The sequence below is a fragment of the Myxocyprinus asiaticus genome, chromosome 13 (assembly GCF_019703515.2).
Source record: "Myxocyprinus asiaticus isolate MX2 ecotype Aquarium Trade chromosome 13, UBuf_Myxa_2, whole genome shotgun sequence".
NCBI lineage: Eukaryota > Metazoa > Chordata > Actinopteri > Cypriniformes > Catostomidae > Myxocyprinus > Myxocyprinus asiaticus.
The window spans coordinates 9,663,987-9,691,592 of NC_059356.1; the positions used below are offsets into that span (position 1 = coordinate 9,663,987).

Below are 27,606 nucleotides of genomic sequence, written 5' to 3' on the forward strand. Positions count from 1 at the left end.
TTCCATTACTCATACTGTGAAATAAAAATTTGGTAATATTTTTGGCTGCCCACCCCTGCAGTAAAATGTCAAAATGCTTTTATGACAGTGCCATCTATTTTACTGTCCAGTCAGCGGCCTGTAGCATTGTCACTTTGACAAGCTTGTTTTTAGGGCAGATTACTCTTGTTCAAGTTTTGATGACATTGGCATTAAAAACAAACAGTTTATAAAGGCTTTGGTAGCTGATGGCATTGTGTCTGTGATGAGTGTCTGATCATAGTTAAATGTCAGGGCAGAGAGGGTTTAAAAATGCAGGGGTCACAGGTCAAGCGTAGGACTGCTTCATCTGAATCCTCACTGGATCTGTAATCCAGGTAATGTCCTTATCTGTCCCCATTCACTTCTGATTAGTTCTCATCTGGGAAGTCACACTGTGGCTGAAGTCCACATCCGGCAACTGGGATTAACGCCAGCCGGAATATCAAAATGGACTATTACTTTAGCTGTGTGCTATTTATGGATCTTGTGAGAGCAATGACAGAGGCATGCCACACAAACACAAACACAAACACACACATTACTGCAAAACAGCTGTGACAATTCAAGATTGCTCTGAGTAAGCTCTGTTTCTGTGAACATGACTTAGATTTCTCATTTTCTCATATATTGTACATGTTGTGATTCTGTAAATGTACATTCTTTAATCAAAATGAATTCTAAACTGTGTTTCTCAACGTATCCAGTCAAGAGCATGCAGGGTCATACAGTATTTCACACCAAAACCAAATGCAATTGTGTATAATATATATATATATATATATATATATATATATATATATATATATATATATACAGGGTCTGAATACTTTCTGAATGCACTATATATGATATTTCAGTTTTTCATTTTTAATAACTTTGCAAAGTTATCAAAAATCTGGTTTTTGCTTTGTCATTATGGGGTATGGAGTGTAGATTGATGTGGAAAAAAATAATAATTTAAAGCATTTTAGCATAAGGCTACAACATAACAAAATGTGAAGGGGTCTGAATACTTTCTGAATACATTGTACACAATATTTAGATATATATATATATATATATATATATATATATATATATATATATATATATATATATATATATATAATTTATTTTTGTCTGAAAGAAAATAAAGCCTATTTGTTGGACCATTTTTCAGATTTCAGATTTAAAAATGTTTTTGTTGCATTTTGACATCATTTTCATGTTAACTATTCTCATTGCCATAAATCCAGAAGCTGTAGATATATTTGTTTTACTGAATGTATACATGATTGTAGTATTTGTTGCACTGCCATTAGTTTATTCTTATATACTGTAAATAAAAATAATCACTCAGAGTATTTGTTTTACTGTAAAAAAAAAAAAAAAACTGTATCAGAGAAATAATAATTAAAATAAGTAACAAATAAGAGAATTACAAAAATACTCAAAAGTAAAATATCTAGATGCATTACGGTAATAAAAATAATGTCACAACCACTGATATATATATATATATATATATATATATATATGTATGTATGTATGTAGGTAGAGAGAGACTGAAAGAGAGAGAGAGAGAGCGAGAGAGAGATAGATGATTTGAACATGAAACAGAATAGAGAACACCTAAGGGGAGCAACAAACATCAAAACCATAAATTACGTAACAAAATAAAAATAAAAAGAAGGATGATGCTGTTGGTGAAGCTAGTTACCAAAGAGAGAAAGCGTGTTTCTTTGTGTGTTGTAAAGAAGGAATGGTGGAAAAACAAGGCTATGACATTCAGGTATTATAATTTAATGAAGAGTTGTTCAGCAGAAGGGGGTTCATTGAGTAGTTTTTCATGAAATTTGAAAGAGAAGGAGGACTGTTGAGTGTGCCTGGAAGAGGTCACCCTTGTGTTCGACACCCTCTCTCTGACTGTAATTATAGAGAAGCACATGCTAGTTGGCAAAATTTTCACTCGCAGATCGTTGTCTGAGGGCAAAACCGAAGCAGTGGCGTTTTAATTTGCCCCCATATCTGTGAAACATGCCCTTTCCCTAGGCAATAGATACAGAAACTCTGCTTCTAATTACTAGTTGGCTTCTCACAGCTTCTCCAAGTTGAATGCAACCTCTAGGCAACAGCAAGAAGATAAAGTCCTGCTTAAGGAATTTATAATGAAGTGAACAATAATTAAAACTGTGCACGATTTGTACAGTGTTTGAAATAAGACTCTGGATTTACTTTATTTAGCCTCACTGATGCACCCAAAGAAGAGTGGATATCATATTTTTCTGCATTTTTCATTACTGCTAAACAACAAGATCTGGTTTGTGCTTTGTGTTTTAGGTAAATAGTACATCTAGAATTGATCTTTAGCACCTTGGAAGAAAATGTACTGGGGGGATTCGTATCAAAGACAATAAGAATAAGAAATTATAAGAAAATGTCCTGGTTCTATTTTACATTAAATTCAAAAGAAGCAAGTGGGAAATTATATTTTGAATATATATATATATATATATTTTTGGGCTATTAAAGTAATATTCTGGGTTCAATACAAGTTAAACTAAATTGACAAAATTTGTGGCATAATGCTAATTAACATAAACAAACAAACAAACAAACAAAAACAAAAACAAAAAAAAAACAATCTGGGATAAAATGAGGCACTTTTAATGGAAGTGAGTGAAATACTCACTGTTAAAAAACTTATAGCACAAGACAGAGAATACGTGTGTAAACAAGTGATTTTAGTGTGATAAAATCACTTACTAACATTTTCTGTGTAAAGTTATAGCCAGTTTTACAACTTCATTGACAGGACAATTTAACAATGTAAACCCTAAAACGAAAATAATTTTTTATTCTTTTATCAGATTATAAGCTTCACATTTCTGCCTTTAAACCCTCAAAAAATTGTCCCCATTCACTTCCATTGTAAGTGCCTCACTCGATTTGTTTCGTTTTTTAAAGAAAAGGAGGGACAATTAGAAATAATTTTTTGTGGTAATCAACATTATGACATAAATGCTGTCGACTGAGCTAAACTTGTATTTAACCCGGAATATTCTATATTAGATTTTTTACATTGTGACATTATTTTCATGACCATATTCTCACTGTACCTCCAATTCTCATTACAACATGTGAAAAAAATGTATATTATTTAAATTGTTAAATATTTACACACATAGTAGTACTCCCTTGGTGCTGCCTTTCATTTTCGCTGACTTAAACACTTTTTACCCCCCTCAATTCTCATTACCGTAATCCGTCTGGACGTTTTATATTTACTATTCCCATATACAGTATATTCAATTATGATTCTCATTACTAAAACACAGAATTTTTGGACTTTATTATAATAAAAATGCTGTTGTTGTCACGGCCCTGTCACTCTGGGTTTTTGTCTGACAGGACCGTGGCATTATCGTTCCATGTCTGTCTTATGTTTCGTTCTCTGTCTTTGTTTGGGAGCATTGTTTCGGTTGTATTCCCTGCCGTGCGCTCTTCGGTCTGTCTTGTTTCATGTCTGGAGTATGGTGTCTGGGTCCTGACTTCCTGTCTGGTTCCATTTCGGTCGGTGTCGGGATCCATGTCTGTCTGTTATTGACGTGGGTGCATCGCGCTTATGTCATCTTGGCAGTATGCACTTGCATCAATAGTTTTTCTGTCTCTCGTGAACATGGGTGAGCCTTGCGTCACGCTCGCATTGCGCGCCCAGGTCGCGAACTGTCTTTATGTCGTGCTGAGGTTCGGTCACTTCGGTCTAAGGTGTCGGGTGTGTGTGTGGCTGAACTCTCGCACAGGTCTCCTGTCTTGTTTTTGTCACCTGTTGTGTGCATCGCATGTCATTTGCCTCGAGATGTACGCTCAGATTTCGAATGCGTGGCATCACTTTGTTTGCCGTTGCTACTCATTCTCTCGTCTTGTTTGTCGGTTGGCATGGGTGTATATTGCCTTGTTGCCTCTACACCAATGACTGCATCACCAAGGACCCCTCTGTCAAGCTCCTGAAGTTTGCAGACGACACCACTGTCATCGGCCTCATCCGAGATGACAATGAGTCTGCATACAGAAGGGAGGTTGAACAGCTGGCTGTCTGGTGCTGTCAAAACAACCTTTATCTGAACACGCTCAAAACAGTGGAGATTGTGGACTTTAGGAGGAACACCCCAACACTGACCCCCCCTCACCATTCTAAACAGCACTGTGGCAGCAGTGGAGTCATTCAGGATCCTGGGCACTACCATCTCACAGGACTTGAAATGGGAGACCCACATTGACTCCACTGTGAAAAAGGCCCAGCAGAGGTTGTACTTCCATCACCTGTTGAGGAAATTCAACCTGCCACAGGCGCTGCTGATACAGTTATACTCAGCAGTCATTGAGACTGTCCTTTGCACTTCAATAACTGTCTGGTTTGGTTCAGCAACAAAATCAGACATCAGAAGACTACAAAGGACAGTTCGGACTGCTGAGGATTATTGGTTGCCCCTGCCCCCCCTTCAAGAACTATACACTTCCAGAGTGAGGAAAAAGGCTGGAAAAATCACTCTGGACCCCACTCACCCTGCCCACTACCTTTTTGAACTGTTGCCTTCTGGCCGACGCTTCAGAGCTCTGAGCACCAGAACCCTCAGTCACAAGAACAGTTTTTTCCCTCAGGCTATCCATCTCATGAACAGTTAAATTGCCCCATTGAGCAAAAACTACGTGCAATACACAGTTTAGTCTTTTTTATATTTATCCAACACATCCAACCTCTTCTGCCATTTCATTCCTCTAAGAAAAAAACAAAAAACATTTGCACTGTACATAACAGATTTGTATTAGATTTGCACTATGTATGTGTATGTGTGTGTCTATGTACGTATGTGTATAATTATTTTTTATTTTTTATTATTATCTATGTCTTGCTGCTGTTTTTGTATTGTTGTACATTGGAAGCTCCTGTGCACTCACTCAGCATGCCCCTGGGATTTGAACTAGTGAACTCCAGGGGTGGTAGCCAGCGTCTTTTACCACTGAGCTACCCAGGCCACCCACTCATGCCATGTCTTGTGAGAGCATGTGGCTTTGTTTTGTTTCTGTATTGCCGCGTGTCTCTCTGTCTTACGTCATACCCCATCTCCTTTTTGCGCATTATTAGCTTATTAGTCACATCTGCCCAGTCTTGTTAACCTGTCGATTTCTCTGCCTATTTTAGTCTTCTTGTGTTTGCTGTCCAGTGCTAGTTCGTCTTGTTTGTTCAGTCAGTGTTGGTCTCGTGTTCCATTCGGTCTAGTTCGTTTCTTATCAGTCTGGTTTCCCTTCCCTGTTCCGTCCGGTCGGTCCTAGTCCCTGTTTCCTCTGCCCCAGCCACTCTTCAGTTAGCTCTGCCCTGGACTTGTTTGTTTTCACCCTAGTGGAAGTTTAGTTTGTTTTTTGATTTATTTTTGTGTTATTAAATAAAGCGTCTTTTATTTTTTAACTCTGCATTTGGGTCCTGCCTCTGCATTCCTGACAGTTGTCCAATGATTTTTTTAATTAAAATCAGTGAAAATGAAAGGCAGTACCAAGGGGGTACTGCCATGATGTATAAATACTTAAAAAAATTAAATAAAATATTATTTTTTAATGTTGTGGTAATGACAGCATCATAATGACCAAATAGGTTGCAATGCAAAAAATATTAATGGTCCTAAAATCTAAAACATAATTTCTTTCTTTTTATTTATTTATATTATTATCATTTAAAAAAAATTTTTTTTATTGTTTTGTATAATTATGGCCAGGACATTTTCTTGACTGGTTTCATGAGAATTATTCATTACCCATCTGCTCTTTTATAGCTCAGGCGGCTTTGTCTCAGATGTTTCTCCTAAAAATCCCAATGAGAAATACAAAAACACAGAAATGAGACAACAATTGACATAGAGTAGTAAGAGTTAAGGGCGACTTTAGGATTTTTGGGCTCCCTGACAACTTTGCACTCTGGGCCCCCTATCTTATCGCAACACATACAAACATTTTTTTTCAAGGCTTATGATTTAAGTAATCTGTTGGAATATCTGAAAGATATCCATAGTGTTTTAAAGTAAAAATGTCTCGGTTTAATTAAGGTTCTGTGGTCTGCGCCGCGCAGTTTAGCGCTCTGGAAGTGCACAAGTCGCGCAATGCTGTACAAATGAGAAGCGCGTTTAGCACTTAAATAGCGCTTTTGGGATAAACCACTGAATGTTTTAAGGGGGATCCCACACACTCTGTCTGTCCAGGGCCCTTAGAATCGTCCCAACCTTCCCCCCCATTACGGCGCCCCTGGTAAGAGAATAACTCTAAAATGAATGTGGATCACATAGCTCAGATAATCTGGTCTTGTAAGAATTTGATGAGAAATTATGAGAAGAGTTTCTTCGTTGATAGACTTGATGGCATCTTGGCAAATTTGAGCACAGCTTGAGACATTGTTGAAATCTTTTCTGAAACTCTGGAGGAGTTTTGCTCTCCATCAAATCTTGTCGTCTAGGAGAAACAATTGAGATAAAATCTTGTACCTTTCCTTTGCTTTTATTATTTCCCTTTTACTGAATCTAACGATTGTGTTGTCAGATACTCATGGTGCTTGATATCCTCTTTCTGTCAGTTTTTGTTTTTACTGTGCACATACTGTACAGTTAGTCTGCTATGGTTAATTGCCTTAAAGTGATAAAGCAATTACACTGTGACGTCTTGGGAGAAGCAACCCATTAATTACCTCCTATGTCAACCCCAAGAGTGAAAATTAAAACTATGGGAGCCCTGGAAAAGTTCGACCTACATTGCTCCGCTCATAATCTGACAATTTTTTCATTTTCACTAGGAGGCTTGCCAAGGCAAGGATTTTGCAGCTGTTGGAAGCAATTGAATCCATAACAGAGTACAGAAAAACTACCACTTATGTCTATTCAAGGCTTGTGTAAAACAAAAACAGTGCAGCATCTCACTTCCATGATAAGAAGAGAAACAATACAATGCTTTCTTTACAAAACCCATCTTCTGTGTGACCTGAGAAGTGATGCGTCAGACAACATGGAAAGTCTAGACATGTCTTGAATAAAGACACTGCCACTAGACAATTTCCTTATACCTGGTTGATGAATAGTGTGCCCCAGTACAAAAATCCTAGTGATGTTTTCCAATCACTTGAGTGAAAATTCACCAGCTTTGTTGATGCTCATTGACATGGACCCCATCCATGGGTTTGACTTTACTTTGCTTAAATGAGTTCACATTTACTATATAGTGTGCTGTTCATATATAGTAAATGTGAACTCATTTAAGCAATGTGACATCAGTTCTGTGTGGGGTGGGGGCATGCACATCAACAGAAACACAGTAAGTGTGTTTACACTGTAAAAGATATTCTGTCTGATTTATGGTTTTTAGAATTATTTATTGGGCAGAAAAGAACATTCAGCCTCTCCTCCATGCTGAACAAAATTTCCAGTTTGATCTGTATGAGGACAGAAAGATTTCAAATCAAACCCATTTTTTTTTTCATACATTATTTTCCTTGCTCTTGCCATTTCACATTTAGTCTCACATTAGGGGTCAAACCCTGAATGCACAATCGGTGCTCAGAAAAGGCCATTCATTTTAGGACAAAAATATAATAAGTTACATTCTGAAACAGAATCAGACCAGATTATAAACAAGTAGGCATTGTGCCATAATGCTGCTTTCAAGTCTTCAAAGGAAGTAACTTTAGAGTTTAGAAATCGGAATTATGACATGCATTCAAGTGATTTTTTCCAGAATAAAATGGGCATGTAGGGCAATTTCCAGCCAGATCTAATGACTAAGCCAAATGGGTCTGATGACCCTAACCCTTTATTTCCAAACAGATTTTTACGTTTTTATGGTTAGTGCTCTATGGATTTTTAAATGAATAAAATCTACCTTCCTACTCTAAACCTAACCGCAAGTGTCATAAAGAGCAAAACCGACTTATATTTTCCGGTCCTTTACATCGCAATTGTAACACTCTATCAGTTTGATCACCGCACTCGAATAAGCTTGTAAAAGTAGTTGGTTACGTAATACAAACGTTAAAATGCATCACCTTACAAGTCATGGGCTATATTAAAAGTGTTCAGATGTAATAAAATTGAACTGTGTGTGGAACAGGATGAAAAGTATGTATTCTGCCTTTTTATTTGTGATCGTGTTGTAGTGTTTATTTTAACAGGAAACTGTCGCAAAATGTACAAGGAGCCATGTATAAATCAGTAAGTATAATAGCATGACTCTATGAGGCCATGTTGGCAAATTCTTTTTCACTTTCTGACAAGACAGGACAGATAGAAAGAACTTTTAACTGTAGTGCAACAAAATGAAGAGCAATAGATGTAAATTTGGTGAGTAATTTATGCTTTTTTGTATTTTATCATTCTTGTGAGAATTATGATAAAGAGAATGGTAAAAAATGTAGTTTGTCGAGCAAGCTTGTCTCATCATAAACCAGCTGTTTTCTAGCAAACATCATAATATTCTTCATTACACAAAATGTGTACTATCAAAACTGAACAGTAAACATTTACAAATACAATATTAATTAGCTTATACCGTGATCATTTAACTGACACGACCCGAGAAAAATCTGGAGTTTTCCACTGGTACTCACGTCATTGCGATGTTAACGGTCTCTCATTTCGTAAATACAATTATGCTGACATGACTTGAAGGCAGCATAACAGATACAAATGCATTTACATAAGAGATATTTTTAGGTACATTTATGACACAAAATAGCAGTAGATTACATTCAAATGAAAGAAATAAACAGTAATTTGGCATTTCAATAGAGCAGTCCTCATCAAACACGTGTCAACAAGGGAAACTCACTAATGTATTATTATGAAGTGTCTATGAAGTGTGTAGTGTGTGTAACATTACACTCTACAGTGAATTTCACAGACTTTGATCTGGCCTTTATGCACAAGATGAATGTTGAAATGAAAAATCCAAGTAACACAGCAAGACACAGTGAGACCAACAGACCCAGTGGTGCATTTGGTTGTGAAAACACAGAAACGATGCTGAGGACTACATTTACATAAAGTGTCTCATATACAGCATATTGCACTGCTCTAATTAAACACAAATGTACAATTTGAAAAAGTCATCTAAAGATCAAGCACAAATCAAATCATATTAGTAATGTACACGAGTGAATCTCACAAATCATGTCCAGGTCACATTGGGTGTAATACGATCACAAAGTAATTAGTTACTGTGATCCAGTCAAAAAGTAGTCTATTGCATTACATTTTAAATTCTTGAAATCAGATTACAGTTACTGACTTTTAATTAATTTAATTACTCTTAAGTACATTACAAGGGTCACACATATTTCAAAAATAATATAATTTATGTAGAACATATTTAAAACATGAATATGTTTATATGTACATCTTTTTGTGTTTGTGTGACAGCAGAAGGGCCCCATAAAGAGTCACTGTAAGGGAGAAACAAGTGTATGACGTGTGTGCAACACTGGACAAAGAGAATATATAGAAATCCTTTTCAATTCGTTGAGTGGAAAAGTGTTTTAGAAAGTAACTTAAAAGTAAAGTAATTAGTAATGTGGTTAATTTTAAATGAAGTAATCAGTGAATTTAAAGAAGTAGTTAGTAATTTGTGGTTGATTATTTTTCGACCTACTTAACCAACACTGGTCACAATGCAAAAAATCATAATGGTTCCTACAAATTTGCCACATTTCGTATTTTTATTTTGAAGTGAAATGTAACCCGGACATGTTCTTGACGTTTCATGAAATTCACCCACACGTAGCATCCGACTGTCAAGTGAATCAAGCTTTCTGTCGTCACTTTGGTGCCTATCAATATTTCCTTTTCATCTCCATAGAAAATAGTCACATTCATTTTCCCAGTGCTTTGAGCATGCGTCTAAATGAGTTATTGAAAAAAAACATGACACACATACTGTACACATATTTATGTAATTATATAAATAAAACATTATTAAAAAAGGATAACACACATTCCAACGTCGAGTTACCACACTTAATCTCGTAATACCATGTTCCTGTACCTTGAAATTCATAAGCTGAATAAAATCAAACAATTTCAAACTGGTGAACCCCTTCAACCAGAAACTCCAGTAATCCAGTCTGCCCAGTTCCTGTGGGCCTTCTGGGAACTGTCGGCCAGTTCTTGGCAGCTTTACTGTTTTGCTTTTAGCCTTTCTTGATGAAAAATCTGCTCGAGATGTCAACTGCTCAGGGATAGCAGTATTAAGTAGATTTTAAAAATATGAATGCTTCCTCCACTAATCTCTGGATCATTCATTCACACACACACACACACACACACACACACACACACACACACACACACACACACACATGTTGGTGCAGTTATCCTTATGAGGACTCTCCATAGACATAATGATTTTTATACTGTACGAACTATAGAGTCTGTCCCCTAACCCTAAACCTAACTCTACCCCTAAACCTAACCCTCACAAAAAACTTTCTGCATTTTTACATTTTCAATAAAACATCATTTAGTTTTTTTTAAGCGATTTGAATTATGGGGACACTAGAAATGTCTTCATTAATCACATTTATAGCATAATACCTTTGTAATTACCAGTTTGTAACCTAAAAAAAAAGTCCTCATAAACCACTTAAACCTGCCTATACACACACACACACACACACACATGTTGGTGCGGCTATCCTTATGAGGACTCTCCATAGACATAATGATTTTTATACTGTACGAACTATAGATTCTATCCCCTAACCCTAACCCTACCCCTAAACCTAACCCTCACAAAAAACTTTCTGCATTTTTACATTTAAAAAAAAAAAACATCATTTAGTATGCTTTTTAAGCGATTTGAATTATAGGGACACTAGAAATGTCCTCATAAACCACATTTATAGCATAATACCCTTGTAATTACCAGTTTGTAACCTAAAAAAAGTCCTCGTAAACCACCCAAACCCTCCCACACACACACACACACACACACACATTAGCTCATTCAATCGTTTTTAATAAAACTCAGAATCTCTACTAAAATTACGCAGTTTAAGTATTTGTTTTCAGTGGTTTCAAGGCCATCACCCTATACACAACATGACAAAAGCTCAGTGTTAGACCACAGTGAAAATGGCAAAGCAAATCCATTTTTAACTGTAGTTCTTAAAAATGACAATATGTTTGTAGAGATAAAATGTTTCTACACAGAGAAAAGCATATCTACTATCAACAAGAGAGTTTTTCTTCAGCCAGAGTTGCAGACATATTTGTTTGAATAAATCACAATAATTTTATGTTTTGGCCAGGCTGACAGCAAAATACTATTCAAACGTAAAGCAGAACAGAGGATAAAATAATCCATTATGTGAAAACGCAGTTTCTTTTGACTGCCTTTTTCTCTCTGTAAAGTTCCCAGAGTGAGATTGGGACATGGGTTACCTCTAAAACGAGAATGTTTCCAAATGTACAGACGTGTCCTTACGAATCGAAGAGACGGTCTTCGCAAATCTCAAGAGCTTCTTTGGTTGCACCGCCAAATACCTCCACGTTGGCATCAACCCACGGCACCACATTGCCAGGCATGTAGGTGGAGCAGTTGGCCATGGCAGAGATGTCTATGGGACGCAGGACTCTGTCCCACATGTTGAAGTGGCTTAACTCTCCTACAAAAGCCTGAGTGGCATCAAATCTCCCACCTACGATGTCCTGTGAAGAAACAGTATGTTACTAAACATCACCTTTGACTCTCACTGTTTGAAAACTCAGCAGCTAATGAGATTCATAAGATCTGTTCCAAACCCTAGTGAGCTGCTTCACTGTCTGCAGGTTCAAAACAATTTAAGCTCAATTAACCTTTTTCTGGCATAATGTTGATGACCACAAAAAAATCATTTTGATAATTTTTGATTTTTACTTTTATTTAAATCTTGCAAATTGTGGTAACAGTAAGACACTTCAATTGGAAGTGAATGGAGCCAGTCCATTGACGCTAAAATACACATAAAATAAAACGTTATTACACATTACACATGTTAACATGATTTTAGTGTGACAAAATCATTTACTAACCCTATCTCTGTGAAGTTATATCAAATATGTTATATACCATGACAACGAAACCCGTAATCCATATTGGATGTAACTTGTTGGGCCTCATGTATTCAGATAGAAGACAAAGGCAGGCTTAACACAAGTCGTAAAACCTAACTCAGCCCCCACACATTCCATGTCGTAAATTTTACTGATAAAAATCGCACCAAAATCAAACAAAGGGAGTCCAAAACAGACTACAGATCCATGAAGCCTTGCTCACTAAAGGATCGAGCGCTCAACTCCTATTGGATGAGGCACACAACAGAATGTCCCTCGAACGTGACATCATCAGGAGTTGAAATAATTCTGAAATGCTTAAAGATTTCACTTCCAGCGACTTAGTTCACCGAATACGGACGTAGCTTTTTGCTGCTCTCAGGTGCAACCTCGTGGCACATGGAAGTAATGTCCGACTTGAAACTGTGGCCATACAATCTCCATCTCGATGGACGAGTTGAGATTACACTGTGTTCCACCGAACACTCTAACAGATCCGAATGAGACCGCCGAGCAATCCGCATCTTCATCCGTTTTGCCTTCAGAAGTGAAGAGATTAAAGATTTCTCTTCCATCTTCAATCAAGTCGACATTTCTGAGTTCTCCGCCAGCCCGCCGAGAATCAACAGCCGTACCGCCCGCCGACAGAGCGTGGAAACGGCCTCCCGTCATCACCCGAGCCTCAAGGAACCGGGTCAGAGTTAAAGGACGGAGGAAAACACATTCTACCTGTGTCCTCATACGAATCAAGTAAGAGGTTACGTCTGGGCAGAGATAGAATATTATAGTGTGTTATTCTTGTGTTTCAAGGTTTTTGCTTGTACAGTTTACGGACCGCCATGTCCGCTCATTATTAATACTCAGGGTATTAATTATCACGAATTTGTTTTGCTGTGTTGTGGTCCAACCACATTGGATTGTTGTGCAAATTTCGCCATCGCGGGTGAGACAGCAGTTCATCCACTAAATAGTCAGAGTACGCGGAACTGTTTACGAGCCGTCCACCGCGTCTCTGAGCGATGAACTAAACAGCCGCTTTCTCTCCCACGATCGCGAAATCAGCTTAGGGCTGTCACTTCTCTCTCTCTCTCATACTAACCACACACACACACACACACACACACACACACACGCACACACGCAGGCACGCGATCCCTCACAAACATTCTGGCACACATTTTGGCTCGTAGATAGCTTAAATGCTAAAGCCCAGCTTTGTCCCTAAGCTATCGTTCAAACGGATATACGTGGTAACTGGTAGACGCCATCTCTGCCCCATTCGCGGTCATATTCCCTGGCCGGAAGTCTCGCGTGACATACTCTCCACGAGAGTCACGTCTGCTATTTTGTGCGCATCCCTCCTTACACACACACTGTCACACACACACACCCTATGTGTTATAGAATTATTTTTATTTCCATATCTAATCATATCACTGTTTAGTTTGTAGTTGTAAGTCGGAAGTTTATTGACTGCATTGTATTAATTATTAATTGATATTACTGCATAAATAAACTTTGTTATATTACAAAGAGAAGTGTTTTGGTTTGTTTTGCATACACCTGTGTCATGCTGACGGGATGTCAGTGCTCGGATTCAAACCTTCATTCATTGTTTTTTCCCCGAAAATCGATATTCTTCGGATGTCGATTTTCCTAAGAAAACAATCTAATATTGAGACTGTTTTAATATTCGGTTATTAGTCCCTGATTCCAGGGTGGTGCCCCGTCAATGTTAATCCTTATTAATATTCTATTGATTTTTGATAATTGATAATTATCTTTGATGATTGAATTTGAATGATCAATAAGCTAGTGTTAATTTTAATTAATGTTTCATCGATGTTAACAATTAACGATTATCTTTGATAATTGTTTTTTTAAAGGATTAAGAAAAGCTAACATTGATTCTCATCAATGTTCTATTGATTTTAATAATTAATCATTATCTTTGATAATGATTAATTATTGCTAATAACCAAACTTGCTCCTAAACGTAGCACACCACATTTACTGGAGTCCCATATGAGGTTTTAATGAGTTAGATCCAATTAATTAATTTAAATATTGATTAATAACTACAGAAATAATTATTAACAACCAGTAAAGCCCTACAAACTTTACACAGATAAGGTTAGTAAGCGATTTTATTTATAAGGCAGCATTATGCTTCACATCTGGAGCCAGCTATGACTACTAACAATGTTGGTTTGGTGGGCAGCTTGCTAGGGGTTTGGAATAGAGCTATAGTTCGCTTATACTGGAAAGCATAGACCTGTTGACAAGTGACTAAGTCATTATTCTATCACTTCAGGCTATTTAGGTCACAGATTTCATGTACTATTAAGCACTGTAAATTCACTCTATTGTCACAGTAGCTCATTGTAAGATTAAGCTGAATCTGTTTGCACATCTTTGGGGCAGTGGTAGCTCAGCAGTTAAGGCTCTGGGTTACTGATCAGAAGGTTGGGGGTTCAAGCCCCAGCACTGCCAAGATGCCACTGTTGGGCCCTTGAGCAAGGCCCTTGACCCTATCTGCTCCAGGAGTGCTGTATCATGGCTGATCCTGCACTCTGACCCCAGTCTAGCTGGGGTATGTGAAAAAGAAGAATTTCACTGTATATGTGCAAATGTATATGTGTGATAAATAAAGAAAATTATTATTAGGTGACTAGCAGATTACTGACTCTCTGCTATCTGTGTTATATGTCACATCCCTCAGTAATCACCATGTCTCTCAGCTCTCATTTGCCTGCATACTGGGAGAGATGCTGAGAGGTGACGTCTTCTCATCATTGCGTGTGAAGGCTTCTTATTATTGTTCCATGTCCTCCTTGTGCGAGGCCTGCTCTTTTACACTCTCTCTCTCTCATACGGTACACTCACCTGTTCTTGGCCCAGGATAATGACTCCTCCAGGTTTAATTGGGTGCCAGGGAGCCAAGTTCTCTCCGGTCCCTAGTCGCTCTCCATCCTGATAGGCCTCCCAGGAGCCATCTCTGGTTGTCCAGGTGATGCAGATGTGATGCCAGCGACCATCACTCACAGATAGAGGAAGCTGAGCTACCTGAGACACAAATGACAAAACCATTGGGTGTTATTACTTTGGAAATTTATCCTAAAAGTTGTGTATTTCACATAAAAAAAGTAGACGAATTAGGCTTAGGAGGAAGTAACCACAGTCTCATGAGTTATTTAGTGCCTACAGTTATTCTCCCTACAGACATAATTCAGAAATGTCTTGGACCCCGTTTGCACCTGGTATTAAGATGCTTTCCAGGTGATTCGATCGCAAGTGGTCAGCGCTAAATACAGGTGTGAACTGGGTCTAAAAAGTTTTGTGAATGGATCACAAACGCCACATATGAGATATATATAGAAAATATATGTGATCACATCGCATATGAGGTGTAAATGCTAATCCGTACTGATGCATCCCGGAGAGCAGCAAAGCACCACCCACTCACCTGTCAATCAACTTTTGTGCCAAATCTTTGCATTTACATGCTGCTTTAAAAATAATTAACCAACTGAACTGAAAACTCCCGCTTCCCGGATCACTGTGCGATCTCTTAAAGTAAGCTAATAAAATAATATCAACTCAAATCAATGTTTCATGTGCATTTGTGTATTTATTTGGCAAGTAGTCTTTTAATAGGCTGAATATTGAGGAGTCAGACGGTCATTTTCACAAAATAAACACCAACAGAACTCTGATGCAAACCGGAGGTTGATTCCAGCTGTTCAGCAATTTATTTCTTCTCAAATTACATAATTTGTATGCAAATCAATATTTTATGTCCATGTATTTATTTATTTGGTTAGTAGCCGTGTAATACGCGGGATAATGTACAGTCAGCCAGTTGTTATCGCAAAATAAACCCCTTCAGGGTGATACAAGATGGGTGATCCTGATATGTGTGTGTATATATATATATATATATATATATATATATATATATATATATATATATATATATATATATATGTGTGTGTGTGTGTGTGTGTGTGTGCAGGGTTTTTCCTGCATAGAGAATTATGAGGCAGCCGCCTCCGTCAAATTTCGCACCGCCTCAGGCAGGCAGTCACGTACACAGATAGACCCCAAGTGGTGCTCAAGCACCCGCCCTCTTTCACTAGATAAGTGCCCTTTTTGGAAGTAATTTCTTATTTTTAATTTATATTTTAGTTTTTATTTAAATTTGGCCTTTGTCATCAATTCTCAATTAAACGTGTGCCCGACATCTGCACTTAAGTTGTAATTCTGCGAGACCACACAAGCCCCTGCCCCTCTTTGACATTCTTTGTCACAGCCTCCACACAGTAAACGCACGCAGAATGAGCGCCCTGAGGAGCAACACCGAAGTCTACCTCACCAGCCTTCATTTGTGACAGCCAGGTAAGGATAATGTTTGCCCTAAACTTCAACATTGTTTGTCACTGCTGTGAAATTAAACCACTATAAAAAAAATCTCCATAGAGCCAACAGAACTTAGGCAATAGCTCTCCATTAAGCTTAACAACAAGCAAGCTATCAGGCGTTGGCTCAAAATAGTGTCGTGCAGGGTCGGAAATGCCCCCAAAATTCAATATTTGAATTGCTCCTGTTAGAGTTTTTTTTTATATTGATAACATAACACAGTCAATCCTCTGTGGTCACCGGAGGCGCCGGCGTGATCACCTGACTTTTTTCCTGATAACAGCAGAAAGAAATACTCCGTCATTTTTGGCCATACAGATAAGAGTAAGACATCATTTGAAACAATAAAAAGTTTACTTTTATTTGTGTACACTCACAATAACAGCAAAACGTTGTGGTTTTGTAAAATAACGAAATCATACAGGATACACTTTCTGCCATCTCGGTCTCCGTGAACTTATGTCTGGAGCACGTCACGAAAATATACTTGCCTCACATACATGAGAAATATGTCTATAGAAAGCTTGAATTGTCTACTTTTAAATGAACCAATTTAAATCGAAAACAAACTTTCTCTGATTGTGTAATCCGTATGAAACCAACGAGAGGTACAGTATTTCCCGTTTGAGCACAATTCTGTTTTTGGAAGAAGACACACTGTGAATTTACCTCAGAAGAAGAGCGTAATCTGATACGGCCTTTCTAACACAAAAAGTGTCTCACAAAAGTTCATTTTGTGAGCAAAAACTGGAGTCTACAAAATCTATTATGTGTTTCATGGCCTTATTTCAGTGACTTAAAAATTACTAACCATGCATAATCTTGATTTTCTCAAAAATGCAGACATGTACATCTCATGTTTGGAGGCTCTTATGTTACAACACTGTTGAGAAAGTGATGCTGTTTATTTATTCATTTAGTTAATTATTCATGCTTGACATGATGACTACAATCATGTCAACTGTATCTGGGCAAAATGTTGTATTGTTATCTCAAAGCAAGTTATGGCATTTGGAACCAAGGTAGCCTTTTTTATCAAAAGTCCAAAAACCTCTCCAAACAAGTGATCTGAGGGTTTTACCGTACCTAAGAACTACTTACATTTGTAAATGCCACAATAAACCAGAAACATAATTACACAGAATAAGTAACAAGTAATAAGATCCAACACTATTTCAGCTGTGCGCATGGTAAATCAAAACCTGTCAATCTAAGCGATCAGTCCAATCCAAGCTGTAAAACAGTGGCCGATTGGTCTCTACACATACCCTACCCACCTACATACCTGAGATCAGAGATGATCTTATTATCGGTTTAAGAGGTTAATCAAGTTTGCTGTTTGTTAACTATAAATGAACACATTAGCTGTTATGTTGTGTTTAATTAATTTAATGTTGATAATTGTCATTTTCTTCAATCATCTAATTATTAGAACACCTAAAATATGTTGCTTGTAAGTGTTTCCTTCAGCCAGTGGAAAGCATGGTACAAGTGTATGTGTGCACATGATCAGTATGGTACCACCTCTGCCTCATTTTGAGCCAGGAAAAACCTTGATATATATATATAAATATATACACATCAGAATTGTCAGGCTCTTCTCTGACCGCCCGCTCACGCACACTACTCATTGGAAGTACCGCTACCGCCTTCAACTCTGAAATTTAAAAAAGAAATCTTATTAGGTCCTGCCGGAATGCAGACCTCTACCATATAATTTGAGGTATTCATGTTTATAATGCAAATGGTGCAGGACAAGTAACGTACCAAAGCGTAATACTTAGGGGGTTATGGGTTTGATCAAATCACCAACCCTATGAGCTATAGTCATACTTAGTCAACAATCTTCATGTCCATAGAGTGTATTCATATTTCATCATAACATGAACTCCTCTTTATTTAAGCGGATATCTCATGCTCTACATCCTTAAAAATCATTTGCATGCTAAGCAAGACAAAGCTAGACTCTTCTTGACTTCTTGTAGATGACATGCATTGAGTTTGACAGCTGTTGCAGTTTGAGAGCATATCTTTAATGCGCTTGAGAGATATCAAAAAGTATAAAAAAAATAACATTCAGACAGAAGTAACAAAGTATGCACTCAGGTGTGCTGTATTCACTGGAGTGGGAAAAAGCACTGAAAACACACTCGACAGGTAATCACATTCAGCATGGCAGCATCTCTCTCACTTTTCATCAGTTTCTTGTTCTTTCCTGTTTGACATACACACACTTATACGCACATACTGTACATGAATAATGCATGCTGTGCTGGGCTGCAGGGCAAGATGCCTCTCTCAATAAGCACAATGCCAAACTGACACATCCTGAGTGAGGTATCAGGGGAAGGCCAGCCTAGCTCATTCGTTCTGTTCCCATCCCTCCCTCGCTCTTTCACTATCTCTAGGCCCTCAGGTTACACTCCACAAAAATCCAGAGATGGAAATATCTCCTCAGCAAAGATCCATAGATGCAGCATCCATGGCTACTGAGACACGCTAACCTCATTTACAGATGAGATACTGGAGGCTAATTTTCCCCAAAGAAAAGCAGCTCAGTTTCATATTCTTATTCTGTGACAAAACCAGCTTGTAGAGGTACTGTAATTACGAACATTAAGAAAAAAAAAAAAAAGGTTAAGAAAACCAAACCAAAAAAAATTGGGTATGTCGCAAGTTCTAATTTCAAATATCATTACCAGCAGGATTTTAAACAAACCTATCAATAATATCATTGTATTTATACAATATCATGTTTTTTAAGATCTTTTAAGATAATATCAACAAGCTCAACAACAAGCACTGTACAACATTCATGTAACATTTCTATGGAGCCCCTTAGAGTACATGGAGGGGATTTGTTTTATTTTTTATTATTTGTTTGTTTTTTGGAAGATGCTATTTGCTACTAGCAAATATTATTTTCACCCCAACCCTGGTGCAAATAATGGTAGATAGCCTACTTTTTGCACCCTGGTGCAAACAGTGTCAGATACTATTTGTACCCATATTTAGTATTTGGGCATCATTGCAGCATGTTTACTGTGTTTATTTAGAGTTCCACAGACACACTACATTAACCCCTAGCCCTAAACCAAACCTTAACCTTCCCTTAGAAAAATAATTACCTTGATTTTACTACAGTAACCATAGTTTTACCATGGTATTTTGTAGTACAATTACAGTAACCACAAAATTAACCATGGTTACTATATTACCACCATATTACTGTAGTAACACCATGGTTAACGGCATTAAATCTATAATTTCTGCCAAAAACATGGTTACTATAATATTACTATCGTATTACAGTGATGCAGTCTACAAACAAGCATTGCTGAGCCGCAGGAGGAAGGGAGCGAGTGGAAACAGTAAATTGGATGGGGGAAAAAAAAGTGAGACAAAAGGTGGAATCGAACCAGGGTCGCTAGGACAACACTACACATTTCCACCGTCTGCACACCCCATGCCACCGCAGCGACGCCTATTGTCTAATTTTTTGTATATTTCTGTGGTTCCACCAGACTATTGTGGTGCAAATAGCTGCACTGTGTGGTAGATGCTTTGCAGTTTTGCATGCCTTCGGAAAAAGTTTTGCATCCCCTCGCAATACTTTTGTATTCCCTCGCAATAGATTAACCATGGTTTTACTATAGTAATATTGTAGAATGTAGTAACCATGTTTTTTGGTGGAAACCATGGTTTTACTATAGTAACCATGGTTACTACAGTCATGGTTACTACGATATTACTATAGTAAAACCATGGTTAATTGTTTCCAAACCATGGTTTATGCCAAAAAATTGTTACTACAATATTACTACAGTAAAACAGTGGTTAATTTATTTTGAAGGAACACAAACTATTGCGAGAGGATGCAAAACATATTGCGAGATAAAGCAAACTATTCCAAGGGCACGCAAAATGGTCCTCTAAGGGGCTCCATTTCACTTATTTTGATGGATATAATAAACGTCTATTAAAGCAAGTATCACATTTCATTCTATTACAGACAAGATTTTTACATTTTCTAAAGAAAATGGGCATGGTTCTCGCCTGTGCAAAAATCTATGCCAAGATGCTAGGGTGTTCTGGGTGGTTGCAAGGTTATTGCTCCTGCCCAAGTCAAAAGACCCCACCATCAATTCCCTATAATAAAGTATTCTGGTCCACCAGGTGAAAATCGAAAATATGATTGCTTATAAGCATAATAGCGCATTGCTCCATGAGCTGAACGATTTGATGTGTCCTTAATGTTGGTAACACAAGCGGTGCAGGACGAGTTACACGTCAAAGTAAAAATAAAAAGCCCTTACCCTTAGAACAAGAAATCATATTGGTAATGCTTATCTTCGCAAGCACTATAATTAAACTAGGGTGCCCAACCCAACCATTAAGCTTTTGTATTTGTAAAGAGTTGGGTCCAATATTTTGATTGAGACTTTATAGTTCTGCAGCTATGAGGCTTTTAAATCATAGCCACAACACTTGAAGGTCTTCCCTAGACATACAATAAATCATAAAACAAGTTTACAAATAGCTCACCTTATCATTGACAAGAAGTTCTATGGGGTTGTTTCCCCACTCTATCAGCACAATCTCATTAGCCTGTCCTGGGACACCATAAGAGAATGGGGTTCCGATTCCAGGACTGGAACTGGACTTGAGCCACATACACACGGTGAAGGCATACATCTCTGGGAGATTCTTCTTTATGCGGCCATACAGGTAGTTGGTGCGCAGAGGCAGAGACACCTTAAAGTCCTCTGGTGATTTGAATGCACTATTACCTTTAAAGAGAATTGAGAGAGAGGTTTGAATTGAAGGACAGAAAGATACAAAGTGTGCTGACCTAAGATGGTGTTAATTTGATTTTAGCAAACTGAATTTGTGTAATGCTTTCAGGTTCAGTTAATGAACTGAGAGATTCATATAATTGGCTCACATAATTGCTCTAATATGAAATGATGTACTGGGGTTATGTAAGGTAAAATGTTGATGCAAACGTTGATTGTCATTCACTGGTCTTTGCAAATGTAGCTCATTTTGTGCATGTGCTGCCCTGAACTCTGAAAACAGGGGACAGATGGGGCCTTTATAAATCCCACATCCAAAAAGGCCAAAGGGAGCAGTGGAAGGCAAACAAATGGCTGTAAATAGCAAGATAATTTACATGCATACATTTTTCCACCAGCTAATGTTGTAGCCAACACATCCTGCCACAGCTTTAGATTTGTTTTGTCCTAAAACATTTTCAAAATAGCAATTAGTACTAACTGGTTAGGGACCAACAGGTAAAAAATCCACCAACAAATGGGTTTTGCTAGTGAACATCTAGGCTACGCTGCGAGGCCAGCACCAAACCAGCACAAACCAGCTTGTACCATCTTAAACCAGCCTGGGCAGCATTTCCCAAAAGCATCGTAAGCCTAAGTAGATCGTAGAAACCATTGGCACCAATGGTCTCTGCGATCAACTTAAGCTTGTGATGCTTTTGATTTTAATGCTGGTCTAATCTGGCCTTTTCATCTGAGAAGGCATCACATAAGAAAAAGTGATACATTCGGTCTCATGTGTCATGACTTTTAGAAACAAACAGGACTTGAAGGACTGATCGAATAATACATCTCTGAGAGGTGCCATACTTTTCTCCAGCTCAGTGATCCTTTCCAGCAATGACTTGAGTGTGTTCTCAGTGCGTTGGCGGTGAGTGGCTGTCTCGTTGTACAGCTGGCTCTTTTCCTCCTCAAGTTCAGCCACTCTGGTCAGCAGCTGGCCCTCCAGGTCACTCAGACGGTGCTTCAGCAGGTCTTTCAGCTCGTTGGGAAATGGTCCACCTGATGCATTGGTACGCAACTGCTGCTGTAGGATGAGAGATTTCAAAACTTCAGTCTTGACTTGCTAGCAGCTAATGCTGTTATAGATAATAGCTATACATTAGAGCAAGGTTTCCCAACAGGTGGTTTCCCATGAAAAGCAGGGGGTTTGTGAGATTGTTATAGAAATGTCAATGTTGAATTATCACGCTGACACATGAATTATTAAATCACAAAGATAGTCTTTTAAAGATACATCTACTGTTAAATTACATAAAAATGTTACATTTTAAAAGAATAAATGTATAAATCAATCAAACTAGAACAAATATTATGTTTACTAATGGGTAATGGGAATCCCTGCATCAGAAGATTAGAGAGAAAATAATGTATCATTTAGCAGGGCTTGTCAATAAGGGCTGCGTGATGAGCCGGGGCCTGTGAGAGAGATTCAGGCCAGTTGCTAGAACTGCCACTTGCTCGACCGGGCCAGTGCTGTGCTTAACATTAGTGCAAAAATGACACAGAGTGAACACAGTCTTCTAACCGAGCACTCAGAGATGAGCGAGCAAGATTACTATATTGAGCACGCGCATAATATACTGGACGCGGCGAGGCACAGTCGCTTGAGCACACAAGAGCATGCAGACATTGAGCGCGCTCCGAAAACCGTCCTCGTTCTGCTCCAAGTGTCTTTGCATCATCTATTATTAATGTGTTGAAAATCGGAACGGGACTGCACGTCTTACTCAACATTTTAACGATCCCTGCACATTCCATGTTCAATACCCAAATTTTTTCGTTTTAACATGTTGGTGATAATTATTAATTCACACATAAGAACAGAAGAAATCAATAGTTTCTTTCTATCAGACTGTAAATCCATGTCTCTCTGTGCTTCTCTCTCATCATCTCTCTCAGTGCAAATTAGGCTCTGTTTGACATGAATGAGCACTCATAAAGGCACAGAGCGCTAGTACTGTTCCCAAAATAATTTTTTTTTTTTACCTTTAGATATGAAGCGTGCGATGAAAAGTAATAAACTTTGTTAAACCCCGGTTATACGCGTGGCTGGAAATCTGAGCAGCTCAGTATTCTAAATGTAAGTACATTTAACAACTAGGTATGTTTCAAAACGTAAACATTAATTTGACATGCTAATGGCATCTGATATGAAAAGAAGCAAAATCACGATGGCTATTATTACTATTATCAAGGCTGTTCAGTTCGAAGATCTACTTTATATCATCCTCATAACACACCTGTTACACGTCTCATTTTTGGACTGTACAGGTATTTTGTTTATCAGTCAGTTTTGGTCTTGTTTGGGTTGTCTAATTTCATGTTTATATCAACATTTTTAATTCATAGTTTAGGCCAAATATCTACCTAATGTATATTACACGTCACAACCGATTTAGTAGCAAGGTCTCCTCTCTCAGGAATTAATATGTTCATTACATTCAGCCAACAACCAAATCTTTATATCAGTGACTAAATCCACTAAACTTTGTTACACTGGTGCTGAAACACAGGGAGGAGGAGTGATGCGCCGTAGTAGAGTCCTCGCCACTACCATCCACAACAGAGCAGCCGTGGCTATCCACCGGGGGACGGAGGAGGCTGGTTGCCTGAGAGCGGAGGCACGACCGCCTACCGTGAGGGGAGGAGGGGCTCCTGGCCGACCGCCTGGAGCTGGAGAACCGCTGCCAGGGGCGGGAGAGACCCCTACCGTCCACCGAAAACGCAGCGGGGCGTTCCGTCCGCCAAGGGCTGGAGGACTGCCTCTGATCCGCCTGGATGAGGCGCGGCTGTCGTCCACTAGAGGGTGGAGGAGTGGCCGAGGACCAGGCTACGGCGTATCGGAGAAGCGGCGAGTACGTTTTTTTTTCTCTCTCTCTCTCCTCTCTCTCTCCCGCTGTCACTCCGTGTTGGCCTTTCCCTCTTGTTTTTTTGGTTGTTGTTGTTTTTTCCCTCCCCTTGTCACCCTCCCAGGTCCGAAGAGGCAGGGATGACCTGCCGGCAGGAGGAGAGGGGATATACGTCATGCCGGGAGCTCCCCGGCCTGAAGGAAAGGAGGGAGGAGTGTGGCAGGGAGGAGGGCAGGGCCGGGTCCTGATGCTGCACACCCGGCCCCTAATCTAGAATCCGCTTGTCCACTGATACCGTCTCTTTGACATTTTTTTGCGAAGAGATTCAATATCTCTGAGCGGAGAATAGGTGGGTCCCGCACCCTTACGGTGGAGGAAATAATGCTGTTGAATCGAGGCGGCTGCCTTGAGAACTGTGAGTCTGTGGCAGGGAGGAGGGCAGGGCCAGGTCGTGATACTGCACACCCGGCCCCTAATCAGTCTAATTAAGCCCTCGAGAGGGATAAAGGCGACTGGAGGCAGGAGTTCGAGAGAGACAGAGTTACAAGCTGCCCTGCATATGTTTATGTTTGTGTCTTTTTGTTTTATTAAAAGTTTATTTATATTTTCAAGTCGGTTCTCGCCTCCTCCTTTCCATTGAACTTTGTTACAAACACATACCCTTGTTCTGTCATCCACAGCATCCAGCTGGAAATGCCCGGAAGTGGCACCACGCTGTACTAAATCTTCATTACAAGTTAAAAGTTACGCAGCATTTCATTCCCTCCTTTCAAGGAACCGTGGTTACAGTCGTATCCTTATCATTTTCTTAGCAGAAATCATAGTTTTGATACAATTAACCATGGTTTTATTACAGTAAACTGTAGTTTCTACATAGTAACCATGATTTTACTATATTATAACCATGACAGTAACCATGTTAATTTTGTGGTTACTATGATTTTACTACAAATACCATGGTTAAAACTATGGATACTGTAGTAAAACCATGGTGATTTTTAGAGAGTGCAAATCTCGAAGTGTTTGTTACCAAATTTAATATTTTTACTTTGGATTTTTAAAATACCAAACCGTGACCCTACAACCGTGAAACAAACCATGAGAAACCATATATGTAGAGTATATACTGTACTGTATATAAGGGTTATAGTTCAGTTTGTAGTTCTGTTTCATGTTAATAATGGGGTTTATGTTCAATTATGGTGTTTTATTTCAACCAGGCAGATTAACCAGCCAATATTTAGTTATATTTTGAGATTATCAGCATTAGTCAAAAAATATGCTGACTTGGTGTTTTGCAAACAGTTTCAAAGCCAAATCAAAAATAGATTTTAGCTTTGCTAATTTAGGCTAATGCACAATCTTTTCATATTTTCTGTTATTGTATTAAATATTATTTAGAATATTGTGAGAATAAGTGTTTAATTTAATTTAATTTAATTTCAGCAATTTTGTGTACATCTCATATTATTAAAGGGATAGTTCACCTCATGCCATCCCAGATGTGTATAGTTCAACAAAAAGGGATAGTTCACCAAAAATGAAAATTGTGTTATAATTAACTCAACCTCATGATGTTCCAAACCCTTATGACTTACTTTCTTCAATGGAACACAACAGGAGAGAGGCTAGGGGCCGAATCATTCACTTTCATTACAGTATGGAAAAAAGATGCAATGAAAAAGGATGGTGACTGAAGCTTGCATTATGCTTTACATCTCCATTTGTGTTCCACAGAAGAAAGAAATTCACATGAGTTTGGAACATCATGAGGATGAGTAAATAATTTTTTTCATAATTGGGTCAAATATCCCTTTAAATTGCTTTGTGTAAATATCGGTATATCGGCCACACTGCATGTATCGGTATGGACATCAGCCATTCAAATACATAAAAAATAATAAATAAATAAATAAAAAAACATTAAAAGAACAAAGTTCTTTGCACTGTCAGCAGTAACCTATAGAGTGAATAAATAAACCCGCGCTGTAATAAATGTGGCCTAATATTAAAACTTGTTTCAAAAGAAAAAATGCATCCAGAAAAGTCTCTCCCACAGCATCTAACATGGCTCAAGACCTTGTTTTGACAGGCGCGAATGAAGCAAATTTCACAGATCATTAGAGCTCCATTTTCCTTTAATGCAACACAAACAGATCTTAAGTGGGCATTCAATTATCACTCTTATCCAGCATCACTCAAACACATACACACTCACCTCCAGATTCCCCAGGCGGTCTTTCAGACTCTGCATGGTCTTGCCCAGCTGCTCAACAGTCTCGGCGGGGTCGCGCGGCAGGTCGCCCATCGTGTTTTTACTATAATCCTTCCTGCGCGCGTTGCTTCGCGACTTGGCGTCAGCCTCGCAGCGCGTGAGTTTGGAGTTGAGCTCTTTAATAGTGCCCTGTTGACTGACTATAGTTTCCTTCTGTTGGAGGATGGTCTCTCGCAGTTGAATTATAGTATTCCGCAACTCTTCCTCCAGCGGGCTGGTGCTCTGGACCCGGTTGTTCGTGTCCACCGGGCAGTTGAGGTCGGTGCCAGCGGGCACGGCCGTGCACACGAAGCGGCTTCCTTTCGCGCCGCTCGCGCGAGCCACTTTCCCGCTTCCTGATGCGAATATAAACAACAGTGCCACGAACAGAGCTGTCATAACGGCCGTTTCTCTCTTAAAAACACATAAAACTTGAGGTGCCGAAGTTAGTTTGATTTAAAAAGCCACTCAAAGTGATGTGAATATAATTCCCCAATAAAAGCAGATCTTCAAAAATACATTTGAATATGTTAAAATACCATATTGGGTTGGAAATCCCAAGCTTTCTGTCGACAAATAACTAGTCTGAGCGCTTTACTATCTTCTCGCCGTCACTGAATGTTACTTAAAGAATAAAACTGTTGAATCCCCCTCTCACAGATGCGCACAACGGGTTTAACTCACTGGCACTTTCATAAAAATCACTCAAAAGAATTAGCTGTCCAAATGAAGAGAGATTAGCTGTTATAGGGTTGGAATTCCAATGCTTTCTGTCGTCAATCATCGAGTGTGAGCGCTTCAACTCTCTTCACACAGTCAGTGGTGCTGAACGGATTAATATAGAGACTCCGGGCGCGCGCAGTTTTGCTCCGTTGGTGGAGCGCGCGGATTGACTGAGCTTCATCTACGTCACTTACTCCAGTTTGACGCGAGTCACGCTTGTGTATTGTGTATTTTATACACAATACACAAGCTGTCCGTGAATGTCGAATGTTCTTAATGCGCTTGGCAGACTATTGAGTGGGGCTTTTTAATTGTCTTCAACAAACTGCTTTTCAGCCGATTTAAATTCACTTCCAGCACCTGTACAATCAGCACTGGTGCCCCCCAGGGATGTGTGCTCTCCC

General features: G+C 38.7%; 1 protein-coding gene across 2 annotated transcripts; it reads right to left on the reverse strand.

Moving 5' to 3' along the window:
* Positions 1-7,399: 7,399 nt before the first annotated feature.
* LOC127450791 (neuronal pentraxin-2-like) lies at positions 7,400-27,271 on the reverse strand. Of its 2 annotated transcripts, none has more exons than XM_051715152.1 (5): positions 26,444-27,271; positions 22,184-22,397; positions 21,084-21,328; positions 15,006-15,185; positions 7,400-11,735 (listed from the first exon to the last, which is right to left on the reverse strand). In XM_051715152.1, the coding sequence occupies exons 1-5, from the start codon at positions 26,876-26,878 to the stop codon at positions 11,508-11,510; spliced, it is 1,302 nt and encodes a 433-aa protein (XP_051571112.1). In that variant the 5' UTR covers positions 26,879-27,271; the 3' UTR covers positions 7,400-11,507. The 2 variants fall into 2 exon arrangements, with proteins under 2 accessions (XP_051571112.1, XP_051571110.1); XM_051715150.1 differs by having other exon boundaries at positions 22,184-22,400.
* Between the last annotated feature and the right edge of the window lie 335 nt (positions 27,272-27,606).

Bases quoted from the DNA above. Each gene is read 5' to 3' on its own strand.
- LOC127450791 (XM_051715150.1), bottom strand. From the start codon at position 26,878: ATGACAGCTCTGTTCGTGGCACTGTTGTTTATATTCGCATCAGGAAGC. The intron at 22,401-26,443 runs GTGAGTGTGTAT...CTCATCCTACAG, and splicing joins ACCGCCTGGGGAATCTGGAG to CAGCAGTTGCGTACCAATGC. The intron at 11,736-15,005 runs GTGAGTGTACCG...GTTTCTTCACAG, and splicing joins TTATCCTGGGCCAAGAACAG to GACATCGTAGGTGGGAGATT.